The sequence below is a fragment of the Schistocerca serialis genome, chromosome 8 (genome assembly GCF_023864345.2).
Source record: "Schistocerca serialis cubense isolate TAMUIC-IGC-003099 chromosome 8, iqSchSeri2.2, whole genome shotgun sequence".
Classification (NCBI taxonomy): Eukaryota; Metazoa; Arthropoda; class Insecta; order Orthoptera; family Acrididae; genus Schistocerca; species Schistocerca serialis.
Window position 1 is genome coordinate 96,886,089 of NC_064645.1, and position 14,160 is coordinate 96,900,248.

General features: G+C 38.2%; 1 protein-coding gene across 1 annotated transcript in view; it reads left to right on the forward strand.

The window, feature by feature from the left end:
* The window catches only part of LOC126416305 (solute carrier family 22 member 1-like), a 253,100-nt gene that overhangs the window by 210,745 nt on the left and 28,195 nt on the right, over positions 1–14,160 (forward strand). The window contains exon 8 of the mRNA XM_050083965.1: positions 9,559–9,827. Within this exon, the coding sequence (XP_049939922.1) occupies positions 9,559–9,827 (269 nt within the window). The remainder of the gene's footprint in view (positions 1–9,558; positions 9,828–14,160) is intronic.

A 14,160-nucleotide genomic window follows, 5' to 3' on the forward strand; every position in this document is an offset into this window, starting at 1 on the left:
TATCCTAATGTGAAATCTATTTTCTTTAAAGTCATCCCACTTTTTAGGTAAAGATCTGGCAAATACTCTTACAAAATAAATTGGGTGTACATTGCTGTCCAGTTTATACTTAGGAAATTGCTTTGCTAAATTAAACCCATTTCCTAAACATAAATCCTCTATTACATCATTAGTTACTCCTGACATAGTTTCAGGTTTACTATTTTCTCTTTTCTTTTTATTATCATCTGTTGCCTCCCATAGTGTATCAAGTTCTTGTTTAGTAACTAAACATTTTTTTCAAATGTTTTATAGCATCGGGTGTCCATGTTACAGCATTTTTCTGTATGGATGTGATACGCTTATTTGCATCTGAAATACTAGATCGTACCGCTTGGAACTGGGAATTCACATTATCAACATATCCCGTCCACATTTTCAGGTTGTTATTCTGTGTACACTCTCTTGTAAATCACCTGTTAACACTTGTTTAAGTACTTGTTGTACCTCTACTGGCACTGATTCTTGTAATTCATTTACTTTAGAGTTTATTTCCATTATTTTAATGTTTTGATCATTAATTTGAATTTTAAAGTTAGGTTCTAGGTGAGCTTTAATCTCTTGTATTTTATAGCTTAGTATGTCATCTACTGATTCAGTAATTTGTTCCTTATGGACTTAATTTATTCTACTTGTTCTGCTTTACGTCCTTCCTTATCCTTCTCTGCTTGTTCTTTAATTGTACCTTCTAGTATTGATCTTGACTCCTTGTTTTGCATTGCCATCTTTCTTGTGATCGGCATGCACTATTTATTACCATTAGACAGTATTAACATTAAACTTATACTCACAGAAGTGTTTCTATTTCTTAAATGTTCATGGCTCACCCTTCCACGGAACTGTGAACTGTGTATTGGTTGTAGAACAGCCAAAGCTGAAGCCAATGTCTGCTCTCGTGCAGCGCGCTGCCACTGACTGGACAACACACCTCCCCACACTCGCGTAATTGCTCGCTGCTCTGTGTTGATAACTCCCACTGGATCGATGTCTGCCTTATGCGTTATCCAGTCGAAACAATTTTGTTAAGTTTTGAACTAATTCCGTGCACTCATTTCTTATGATATGGGTGAACTTTCTGCTGCCGTCTTCTTTCTTTCTGTTTCAGATTTCTGACAGTAAATTATATTTTCCATTCATTATGTGTTTACTATTCTTTCTCAGACAATTCGTTCAAAAGAAGCTCTTAATTATTTTTGATTTCTTGTTACATGCGTTATAAGGCACATACTTGCTGGTGCATTCTCCATTCGCATGTACCAAGATTGCCATATGGGGCGTATTTTTCCTTCTTTTCCCACTGTTGTTTATTTTGTAAGATTTGTGGTCAGATTGTCAGTAGTGCTAATATACCTCCTGAAACCACACTAACAGCAGTTAAAGGGCTGCTTCATGTCTAGTATACTGACCACGTGACCATTGACCATTTGCTCCAAGGCAGGGCCAGTGCTAGGATTTCTGAATCCTGGATAAACTTTCTAATGCCCCTTCTCAAAATTTTTGTGTTTGAACTTCAGTTTTTTTGGATAAAGTCAAAAAATTTTGATTCAGAAAAATCAAACAATGCTTTTTTAGTGACTTTTTTAATGCTCACAGTTTTCATACATTTAACACTTTCTAGGTTTGATAGATGTGATCACTTTTATAACCCAAGTATAATATAATGAATGGGCTGACTCTGAGTCTTTTGCAATCATACCTAATCCAACAAGCCCCTCTAGCCTAAACTGTTCCTAACCCTTGCAGCAGCCCTGAATGACCACTCTGCTTTGGAAACAGTAACGAGGCAATGTGCAAGAAATTTCTGTGGCTACCGTTATATTTCAAAATATATTATTAAATTGCACTTACGGAGAGCACTGAAAGGCCCAGAGGAGGAAGCAGCTGAGACCCAAAATTAGCTGCATGAATCTTTTAAAGAAAAAGCAAAATTTCTTCTTTCAAATCATGCAGACTGAGGTATATGCTGCACAAACATGCCATGTTTTGTAAATGATCTAGGCTTATGTGGTTCCTTACAAAACAAAACATATCCATCATGTTTTCTGTGGCAGCGTATATTATAGTTAAATTTCCTACAACTGCATCTAGAATAATACTGAAAAAATATTTTCTATTGTCTTTCTGTATCTTGGTGCCCCAAATCATTTCATTCAAGATAGATGATACTCCAATATTTTCTACTACCTTTCAACTTTCTGCATAAATACACTGCTCTGTAAAACTTAAGGACAAGGTAGATAAAGTAACGTAACTATTACTTACTGAGTGGAAATGAATGAAAGTATGGGAGCACGTTGCCAGAGGTCTCCAAGTGGTGCACAGAAAGCTGGACATCAGTGGTATGATAGTGTGACTATAGGGCTGTCTCCACAACCTGAGACAACTGAAGGAACAAGAAAAAAACAGTGTGTGTCAAGCATCTTGCAGTGTGGTGATGTTCTTCATTACAACATGGCCCAGAGAGAACATATGGATTACTCCACAAGGGGAACAGTCATTAGGAAACTGGAAGAACGATGCAGTCTGGTGATTTTAGCCCAGAAGTTTGGAATTGCTCTCAGCATTTTTTCATATACAGTCTTAGACATAAAAACTGACTGCCGGCCAGCTGCTATAGAGACTAAGTCCGAGTCATTCACTCCCTGACAACACTAAGTCAGGCCATCTGCACCATCTGCCAACACTGTAAGATGTGAAAGTGTCAGGAGGAAGCATTGTCTACTTCATAAAAGTTGTTACATTGCGTGAGCCCGTGGTCTAGTAGTAATCATCATGCATTCTAAACTTATAGTCGTGTGTTCACATCCACCCATATCTCCTTTTTTGTTTTACCACGTTTCAGCCCTCGTCTAAGGTTATAAGTCTAATTGAACATCGAAGATAATTCGTTTTGCATAACAAATACTTCCAGAAGCAATTCTGCAGGGCAGCTCGCAGCTGTGTTGCGATCAGAACAGCTTAAGCTCAAAAGTTTCCTCATGCTGCAGTGGCTGCCGGCCACCAGCCAGATGCCACCTGCCGCATGAAAATGGGCACCACCCAGGTGAACGCAATGCAACACTGTCAGTGTATGTATCAACTGTCATTTTCGAATTTGAAGTTCTAGTTATCATCTAGCTGTTAAGCATTGTATTTTGCATACTTGAAAATCATGAACTATGGCTAAGCATTATAAAATTGGGTCCCAAGTGGAAAAAGGTGCAACACAATATTTACTTACAGGGGTGAATGCCCATTGCCCAGTACATTGTGTACCACTGACACCTGCACATTGATGGCAACATTTGTGTTGGTGCCAAGAACATAGGGACTACACCAATGCCGATTATGGCCACATGCTATTCTCAGATGGGAGCAGATTCAGTCTGAACATAGGGACTACACCAATGCCGATTATGGCCATATGCTATTCTCAGATGGGAGCAAATTCAATCTGAGTTAACAATTCTGGATGTACTGTCACATGGTGGGAGGTGTGACCATGTAATGTACACAGGAACATTGTTGAATATAGTGATTATGGCAGTCTAGGTATTACGGTGTGTGGAGACATAATATTACATAGGCATACTGACCTCCAAACCTTTGATCATGGTACACTCATCAGTCATTTTTATCGTGACACTGCATGACACTGTACTGCTTCCTCATCAGCATCTTTTCAGGGGTGAATTCGGCCCTAACTTCATTATTATGGATCACAATGTGCGATTGCATTGAACAAAGCAGGGGGAAGAGCTCTTGAAATGATAGAATATTTGGTGACTTGACTGGTCTGCCCATTCCAATGACCTAAATTCTATCAAGGACATGTGGGATGCATTGGAGAGACATTCCACAGCACATCCACTTGCAGCAATAACCATCCAGCAGTTGTCAACCACAATGGTGGAGGAATGAAGTGCCCTACCCTAAGGACTCCTGGGAGCACATTACAGTGCATGCATTGCCATCCTTGGTGATCACATAACCTGTTAAGAACCACGTTGCATCTTTTGTAATGTCCAACGCAACATCATAAGTCATGGTGATTTTCATGTAATTATCCTCTTTGAATAACAGTGCTATTTGTATTCATCTCATTGTACATTTCTTTCAGTTACTTTTTGTACTATGCTGTAGCAGTTCTTTTTATGTATGGTCCAAGTTTCATTGAGGTATGCTACTTGGCAGTGACACATCATGCGAATGCTATTTTCGTCCTTGAGTATTGCATATCAATGTTGCATTCCAACTATTTCTCAGTTGACTTAAAACTCCCACTAGACTCTTAATATAGGCACTTTCAATATCTATTGTGGCTTCCCTTGCTTGAGGCACAATGTTATGTCTGTTTATTGTAGCTAACACATTGTACCACATTGAAGACCTCAAGACACATTGAAATAATTTCAAATACTCCTAAATGCCCTTTTAGTTTATAACGTGCCTCCAAGTTTGAATTAAAGTTAAAAGCAACTCCAGCCACCCTCCATAATTTCAGAAACTTCTTAGCAAATGGACATGCGGCATCTATCCATGCAAACTATCCCATTTCCGATAACCCATGAAGGGTTGATCCAATATTTTTTTTAAAAAAAAAGACTTTCCATCTTTGGGGACTAGAATGAAAAAAATTATGTTTTCAAAAAAATTCTGAAAAAAGTGATTACATCTGTGCAACTCCCCGCAGCATGAATGCCACAAAGATTTAATGAATGTCCTTACTTTGATTAAAATGTTTTTCTTTTCCTTCCATTAAAATCTGGTTTCAATTGTCAGAAATTAAGATATGTTTATAAATATTACAACACTTGCACATATTTAATAACAACATTTTTTGCTCTACAGTGGCTGATGTATTGGTTGTACCTTACATACAAAATCATAGTTATTACATTAATGTAATTAATATATATAAAAACAAAGATGAGGTGACTTACCGAACAAAAGCGCTGGCAGGTCGATAGACACACAAACAAACACAAACACACACACAAAATTCAAGCTTTCGCAACAAACTGTTGCCTCATCAGGAAAGAGGGAAGGAGAGGGGAAGACGAAAGGAAGTGGGTTTTAAGGGAGAGGGTAAGGAGTCATTCCAATCCTGGGAGCGGAAAGACTTACCTTAGGGGGAAAAGAGGACAGGTATACACTCGCACACACGCACATATCCATCCACACATACAGACACAAGCAGAAATATGTCTGCTTGTGTCGCACACACGCACACACGCACATATCCATCCACACATACAGACACAAGCAGAAATATTGGTCTTTAAATATGTCTGGCAATTAAGTGTGCACATGATAGCGGATGAACTGCAAATGAACCTTGAATCCGTGCAACAAATCCTTACCTAGGAGTTAAGAAAGAGGAAAACACGTTGTTGTCTTGTGCCACATCACTTACCGTATTTACTCGAATCTAAGCCGCACCTGTAAAATGAGACTCGAAATCAAGGAAAAAAAATTTTCACGAATCTAAGCCGCACCTGAAATGTGAGACTCGAAATTCAAGGGGAGAGAAAAGTTTTAGGCCGCACCTCCAAATCGAAACAAAGATGGTCCAATGTAATATGAGACACAATTTAGGTCGAATGAATGACGATACAGCTAAAGTACTTTGGTTCGAGTCGTAAGCTTAGCAGTTAAGCTTTATCAGGTAGCCATTGCTATGCGTCAGGCGCTCCGTCCGTATTTATACGGGTAGCCTTCCTTTTTCACGTGCTTCGTCTGGTTTGAATTGACTCCTTATTTTTCTTTGATCTGATAAGTGCCGTTCTCTTTGTTATAGGTGTTTATGTCACTCCAAGCTGAAGATGCATTACTGTACTGTGTCATGCATTGTTTGTCGCATTCTGATAATCTGTGTTTACGACCGGTCGCCGCTCGCGGCATGGCTTCCTTTTGTGCACGCTACCGCCGCTTACAATTAAAAAACAAAAGAGAGGAATCGTCTCATTAGCGAAACAATGGCAAGAGACCGCTATTTGTTGTGACTTATACTCCTGCTTTCTTCGATAATGATCAACAAGAACCAAATAATAGACTGTATATGATAGAAGATGTTCTGAACGAGAATTTAGCAAAAATTTTTCTCCGCTTGAAAATCTTTGCAGACGCCTCTTTAGTACATTACATTCTGCACAGAAATTAGAGTCATCTTAGATTTAAAAATCTAGTCAATTGCCGTGCTTCATTTCTGACTGTACCACTATTAGGCATAAGAATAATACGAATATAAACATGACATGATAGGCCTATTCTTCCGCGTTTGTTGTTGACTCACTCTAGTTTTGTAGTTTATTAGGGAGACAGGATTTCAATGAGATAGCAGCAAACACGAAACAATACATGGCAAAATGTTTATATTCGTATTATTCTTATGGTGAAGAGAATACTACATGTGACTCACAATACATAAAAGTTCCTACTAGCAACCATCTCTTCTCACAGGTAGGAAAAATTCAGAACGTAGAGTTGGCCATATTGACAAACATCCCAAACAGTCTTGCCAGTCGGATTTTCATAGTACATTGAAATGCTGCTACATTCGAAGATGAACAATACGGAATTTGTATTTACTTCGTTGGATAATGTATGAAAATGCAGTGGTCGAAACTCGGGGCGGAGAAAAATGCTCATCTTCAACCTTTTTTTAAAATTTATTTACTGACGCAGAGGTTTTGGCGCCTTTGTGCCTGCAAAGCATGCTGTGTAGCACTACATATATTCGATGGCAGAACTTAGTTGTGGCGGCACCTAACAACATTTTTCAGAACTTCCGCTTACTTTGCACTCGATTCTAAGCTGCAGGCGGTTTTTTGGATTACAAAATGCGGAAAAAAAGCGTGACTTAGATTCGAGTAAATACGGTAAATGATGATCAGAAGCAGGCACGTTTAGAGGTTTCACAGGACTTTGTTGAAGCAGTGGATGCAACACCCAGTTTCTTGAACCATATTGTCACTAAGGGTGAGACCTGGTGTCTCCGGTACAACCCTGAAGCGAAATGGCAAAGCATGGAATGGCATTCTCCAACATAACCTCATTGGAAGAAGGTCAGAGCCACGGCACGTTGCATTGAAATTTTGACCCATTTCATGCAACATCCATGCAACATACGCACAATAAGGTTCCTGGTTTTTTGTTCACAACAACACTCACCCACACACAGCCAATATCATCAAACATTTCCTGGCAAAAAAAGGGGTTGGTGCAACATGAACATCCACCATACTCACCGGATCTCAATTCTCCAGACTTCTTCCTATTCCCTCAACTCAAACCCGCTTTGAACAGAAAGAGAGTTGATGATATTCCTGACATACAATGAAATGTGATGTGGCTTTTGAACACCATCCCAAAGGAAGACTTTGTGCAAAATTTCCAGGATATGTATCACAGAGCCCAGGGGTGCATAGTTACAGGAGGTGACTATTTCGAAGGACAGTAAGGTAACTGTAGTTCATAGTTCATCTACATTAATGTTACAGGATGATTCACCAAACTTTATTGTCAGAAGTTGTATTTCAGTTTCCTGAATTTTCTTGTCCTCAAACTAACAGTAGCATCTTGACTCCAAATGGTATGGCTCCCACCAAAATTTTCATGAAGGCAGAAATTTACATTTGGTGACAAATTCATGAACAGCTTTGCCACAATTCCTGCAGCTTGCCTGATCCTTAGATACTTTAATAGTGTGTCAAAAGTGCTAGAATATAGAACACATGGGTTTGGTATGTAAGACTGGACTTTTAAATGGGTAAAACCTCTTGTTATATATTGAGGAAGAACAGGAATGTACTAAATGTCAATATAATAGTCTTTTTCTCGGGTACCCATTGTCTTTTTTTCATGATGCTACATGTATCAATCACTCCATCAGTCTCCAGTTCCTCCTATAATTCACTGGCATCTAGGTCCATTACGTCACTGCAAGTCACAATACTTTTCCTAAAATTTGCTGTGTCATGATTGTGTACTCATCAAGTCATTTCACTTTCTTCACCAGTGTTGCTTGATGTGCAGCAGCAATTTCCACATTCAATGTGCCATCTCAGGTGCATTTCACTAACTTCAAGGTTCCTCTGTACCAAAAAGCCTTCTGAATACAAGAAGGTGACAACTTCTGCTATGTATCTTCCTCTCTCTTTATAATTAAAAACGCCTTCTGGCAGCTGACTATTGTTCTCTTAACATTATCTACTTGCATCTTAGATTGTACCAATGTGTGTCCAAGACAGCTGAACTATCAACTATGAATGAGTTGGGGTGTTAAAACCACTCAACCTCCCCCCTCATTCTACCAGTTAGGATCGTTTTTATTTCATGTAGTAGGCCTCATGGACATCTGACAAGCAGATGGGGAATCCACCTACTTGGCCCTGTCCAGAGCTTATGGTTACAGTGGAATGTTGGCACTCACCAGTTCCCAATTCAGGATTTCCAGGTTCACCAAACCTGTATCTAGACAACAAAGACTAAGCTCCTTAAGATGCTTGCCATTAAGCATGTCCCAGGAGACAAATGCAGAGTTTTTAATTCCATGGACACAGCAAGCATTAACCCCCCTATTAATGATGAAAGCTGCATCTCCTATCCAGATTTTTTTGTAGGACTTCTCAGTTTACATTATAAAAGAGCACAATATTGTAAATGGCGTGTATATACCCTGTGAATCATGGTACAACCGTTTTTTGAACACAAGCAGCCACAGGTTATGATAAATCAAATGTCATGCTCTGTAACATTAATAACATACATTTCCTCCTGAATTTCGTAATGCTATGATTCACAAACACGGAACACAAATACATGATCTTACCACCACCTGTATGGAGATAGATTGTGCAACGGCATTTGCAGAAATTTATGTGGATATTTTTTGCTTATGTGGTATAAAATTCAGAACTCTAGCAACAGTGGTGTTAAAAAATCAATACTTAATTTAATAAAAATGTTTCAAATAACTTGCTACTTGGCACATTAAAAATATTTTCATTAATTTATTTATTTTTGGTTCACACAATGTATTAAATTCAGTGTGAAGAAATGTAGAAAACTATAGATATGTGTTTGAGTCAAAGGCATATATACTTACAAAAGTGTCTCAGTTAAGACACTACTGTAAGTAAATGCAAAGATGATTTTTTTAGTGTGTGTGTGTGTGTGTGTGTGTGTGTGTGTGTGTGTGTGTGTGTAGGTAGTTATGTGAAGAGGAAGAAACAATGACCCACTTAAATACATAAATGAGTTTAGACTTAGACAACCCTCCATAGAAGGAATAAAGTGTTTTTTTATAAATCTACTGTTGCTATTTAGACTGAAATGTATGACTTGTTTTGTTTGCAGACTACTAATTAATCTGATATGAAGACATGTTCTAGCTGAGGTTTATTCATTTCTGTTCTGCCATTCTTTGTTCTGTCACAAATGAATTGTGAAGAATATGTTTCATTTAAAATGAGAAATATTTTCCTCGTGCAAGTAAAAAATGAGATATGGGAAAATAACCATTCCATTTTGTTGTAGGCTGTTATGTAGTTGGAGCTACTGGATGCTGGTGCAAACTTCTCCTTGGCTGGGAGCTAATGCTGATGCTGGTGAGCCATCTTTATCACTGACTTTGAATCTGTTCTTGGCTGAACTGCCATCCTGCTGCTATCCCGTGCTGAAGCTGCTGTTACCAAACTCTGTGGTTGTTTGTAGGCACAACCTTCTCACCATGACTGTTCTGCTGACCCTAGCACCAGCTGCAAGTGCTGCAACTTCTCTTGTCAACTGGGTACTGTACAACAAAGGTAAAAATAAAATAAAAATTAAATATTTATAGCAAGTATGCTACATAAAAAAAGAAAATGAGCTGACTGTGCATAAAAAGTGTTAAAACTGTGGTCTGGCAAGCACTACAAGATTGAACTATGCACTGACAAAACCAGTATGAATGGTTCCTTTACAATACACATTACCATAATGAAGTTGTACCTGCAGAAAAATTGGGATATAAAAAAGGAGTAAGGTAGAAGGCCAAGTCAGCTAAGTTTATAGTCAAGTAAAATAACTCACATTTAATTCATGAATAAGTATCAAATATGGAGACTTGCTCAGTGCTGAGCATCAGTATAACAGCTCTTAAAAAAGAAATAGAAGACCACCCTCTGCTAAGCAGTTCAGACTACTTTTTCAATAGTTACTGGAAGGACTGGAAGGGGTGAAGTGACTCCATAATTTAAGGTTATTTTTTCATCTCTGTTTTTACGAAATTAGGTAAACATTAATTTCTATGCTTTATATTGTCATGAACAGATCACTAAATTCAGCAGCAAGTGATTTCATGATGATTTCCATAAGATATTTCATGTAGAAAATGTCATACCACATGAAAAGTAACACAGTCTTCACAGAAGAGTGAGGGCCATTTCCAGTTATGCACTTGATGTCATACTCTTTGACACTGCTATAGAAGTTCCAATTGCTTTAAAACAGCTATTGAGTTTCCAGAATCTTTTCCCTGGAAATTTTTACTTTAATGTAGTCTTCTAATCCAGTTGAATACCACGTAATACATAATGTCAGTTTTGTATAGCAGTAATGGAAATTCATGGATATGAAAAGACATAAAATAAGGGAAAGGCAACCACTCCCTGACTGGTGTATGGCACACAGAAACATGCAACAGAAAACAGTTCACTAGATTTTGATCAATGGCTCTTTTTATAGTGGAAAGTAAACAGATACACAAACAAAATCACACAGACACTCAAAAGTGCACTGCTGTGGCCGCAGCATTGTGAATTGTGGTTTCTGTGTGCTTTTGTATACTTTCTAATAATATTGTGAAAAGGATAGATGCTACTCAACATATAACAGAGATGCTGCATTGCAGACAGACAACAACGAAAAGACGGTCACAAAATAAGCTTTCAGCCAACAAGGCATTTGTCAAAAATAGATGACAAACACACACACACACACACACAGACACACACACACATACACACACACACACACAAATGCAACTCACACACTCATGACCACAGTCTCTGGTAGCTGAAGCCAGCCTCTTTACTAGAAAAAGAGCTGGAGCTTGAAAGGTCCTGAATACATTTGTGTTATGTGTTTCTATGTGCCCATATATCAGTTTCCCATAGTTAGTAGTTGTCTTTCTCCTGTTTTGTATGTCAGTATGATTAGGAGGTGACCTATTCACAGTAAATCAGCTTGTTAACTGCCCATATATTCTGTTCCTTTCATCCCGCTTTCTGCTGATGGGAAAAATACAAATAATGTCTGTGTGTATACACGTGGTGTTGTGGTCTTCAGTCCGAAGACTCGTCTGATGCAGCTCTCCATGCTACTCTATCCTGTGCAAGCATCTTCATCTCTGAGTAGCTACTGCAACCTACATCCTTCTGAATCTGCTGAGTGCATTCATCTCTTGGTCTCCCTCTACGATTTTTACCCTCCAGACTCCCCTCCAGTACTAAACTGGTGAACCCTTGATGCCTCAGAACATGTTCTACCAACTGATCCCTTCTTCTAGTCAAATTCTGCCACAAATTCTTCTTCTCCCCAATTCTATTCAGTACCTCCTCATTAGTTACATGATTTACCCACCTAATCTTCAGCATTCTTCTGTAGCATCAAATTTCAAAACCTTATATTTTGTTCGTGTCTAAACTGTTTATCATCCATGTTTCACATCCATACAAATCTTTTCAGAAAGGACTTCCTAACACTTAAATCTACACTCCATGTTCTTAACAAATTTCTCTTCTTCCAAAATGCCTTTCTTCCCATTGTCATTATATATCCTCCCTACCTCAACCATCAACAGTTATTTTGCTTCCAAAACAGCAAAACTCATCTACAACTTTAAGTGTCTGATTTCCTAATATAATTACCTCAGCATCTCCAGATTTATTTTGATTACATTCCATTATTCTCGTTTTGCTTTTGTTGATGTTCATCTTATATCCTCCTTTCAAGACCTTGTCCATTCCATTCAACTGTTCTTCCAAGTCCTTTGCTGTCTCTGACAGAATTACAACGTCATCGGCAAACCTCAAGGTTTTCATTTCTTCTCCCTGGATTTTAATTCCTACTCCAAATTTTTCTTTGGTTTCCTTTACTGCTTGTTCAATATACAGATTGTGTAACATCTGGGATAGTCTACAACCTTGTCTCACTCCTTTCTCAACCATTGCTTCCCTTTTTTGCCCCTCGACTCTTGTAACTGCCATCTGGTCTCTGCACAAATTGTATAAAGCATTTCGCTCCCTGTATTTTACCCCTGCCACTTTCAGAATTTAGAAGGTAACATTCCAGTCAACAATGTCAAAGGCTTTCTCTGAGTCTACAAATGCTATAAACATAGGTTTGCTTTTTCTTATCTAACTTCTAAGATAAGTTGTAGAGTCAGTATTGGTTGAAGTATTCCCACATTTATACAGAATCCAAACTTATCTTCCCTGAGGTTGGTTTCTTCCTGTTCTTCTATTCATCTGTAAAGAATTCATGTTAGTATTTTGCAACCATGACTTATCAAAGTGATAGTCTGGTAATTTTCGCACCTGTCAACACCTGCTTTCTTTGGAATTGGAATTATTATATTCTTCTTGAAGTCTGAGAGTATTTCATCTGTCTCATATATCTTGCTCACCAGATGGATAAGTTTAGTCATGGCTGGCTCTCCTGAGGCTATCAGTAGTTCCAATGGAATGTTGTCTACTCCTGGGGCCTTGTTTCCAATTAGGTCTTTCAGTGCTCTGTCAAATGCTTCATGCAGTATCATATTCCCCACATCATCTCCATCTACATTCTCTTCATTTTCCATAATATTGCCCTCAAGTACATCGCCCTTGTATAGACCCTCTGTATACTCCTTCCACCTTTTGGCTTTCCCATGTTTGTTTAGCATTGATTTACCATCTGACTCTTGATATGCATACAGCTGGTTCTCTTTTCTGCAAAGGTCTCTTTAATTTTTCTGTAGGCGGCATCTTATCTTATCCCTAGTGATATATGCTTCCACACCCTTACATTTGTTCTCTAACCATTCCCACTTAGCCATTTTGCACTTCCTGTCAATCTCATTTTTGAGACGTTTGTGTTTCTTTTCACCTGCTTGATTTACATTTTATATTTCCTCCTTTCATCAATTAAATTCAATATCTCTTGTGTTACTCAAGGACTTCTATTAGCCCTCAACTTTTTACCTACTTGATCCTCTGCTGCCTTCACTATTTCATCTCTCAAAGCTATTCATTCTTCTTGCACTGTATTACTTTCCCCTGTTCTTGTCAATTGTTACCTAATGCTCCCTCTGATCCTCTCTACAACTTCTAGTTCTTTCAGTTTATCCAGGTCCCATCTCCTTAAATTCCTACCTTTCTGCAGTTTCTTCAGTATTAACCTACAGTTCATAACCAATAAATTGTGGTCTGAGACCACATCTGCCCCTGGAAATGTCTTACAGTTTAAAACCTAGTTCCTAAATCTTTGTCTTACCATTATATAATCAATCTGAAACCTTCCAGTGTCTCCAGATCATTTCCATGTATACAACCTTCCTTCATGATTCTTAAACCAAGAGTTAGCGATGAGATGAAGTTATGCTCTGTGCAAAAGTCTACCAGGCAGCTTCCTCTTTCATTCCTTACCCCCAGTCCATATTCACCTACCACTATTCCTTCTCTTCCATTTGCTATTATCGAATTCCAATCCCCCATGACTGTTAAATTTTCTTCTCCCTTAATTATTTGAACAATTATTTTATCACATCAATTTTTTCCTTTTTTTTTTTTTGACATTATAGTATTTTTTATTGGGAAGAGCTTTCAAACATAATTTTGACACAATATGAGTGGAACATTATTAAACAGTAACAATGTAATAGTGCTGCAAATTACTGTCTCATTATCAGCAGAGTAAAGGAAGTGATCCCCCTAACGTCTGCCATAATGCACCAGGCATGTAACTCTGGTTCAGTCCATATTTTTATTAGTGTACTTGTCCATTAAGTGCTCTAATGTTGTCCATAGACACTGATACGTGTAATAAGGTGATTCTGGACAGGCAATGCTGGATGTAGAATTTCATATGGACCTATTGTAGTACAGCCTGATCTTCTAC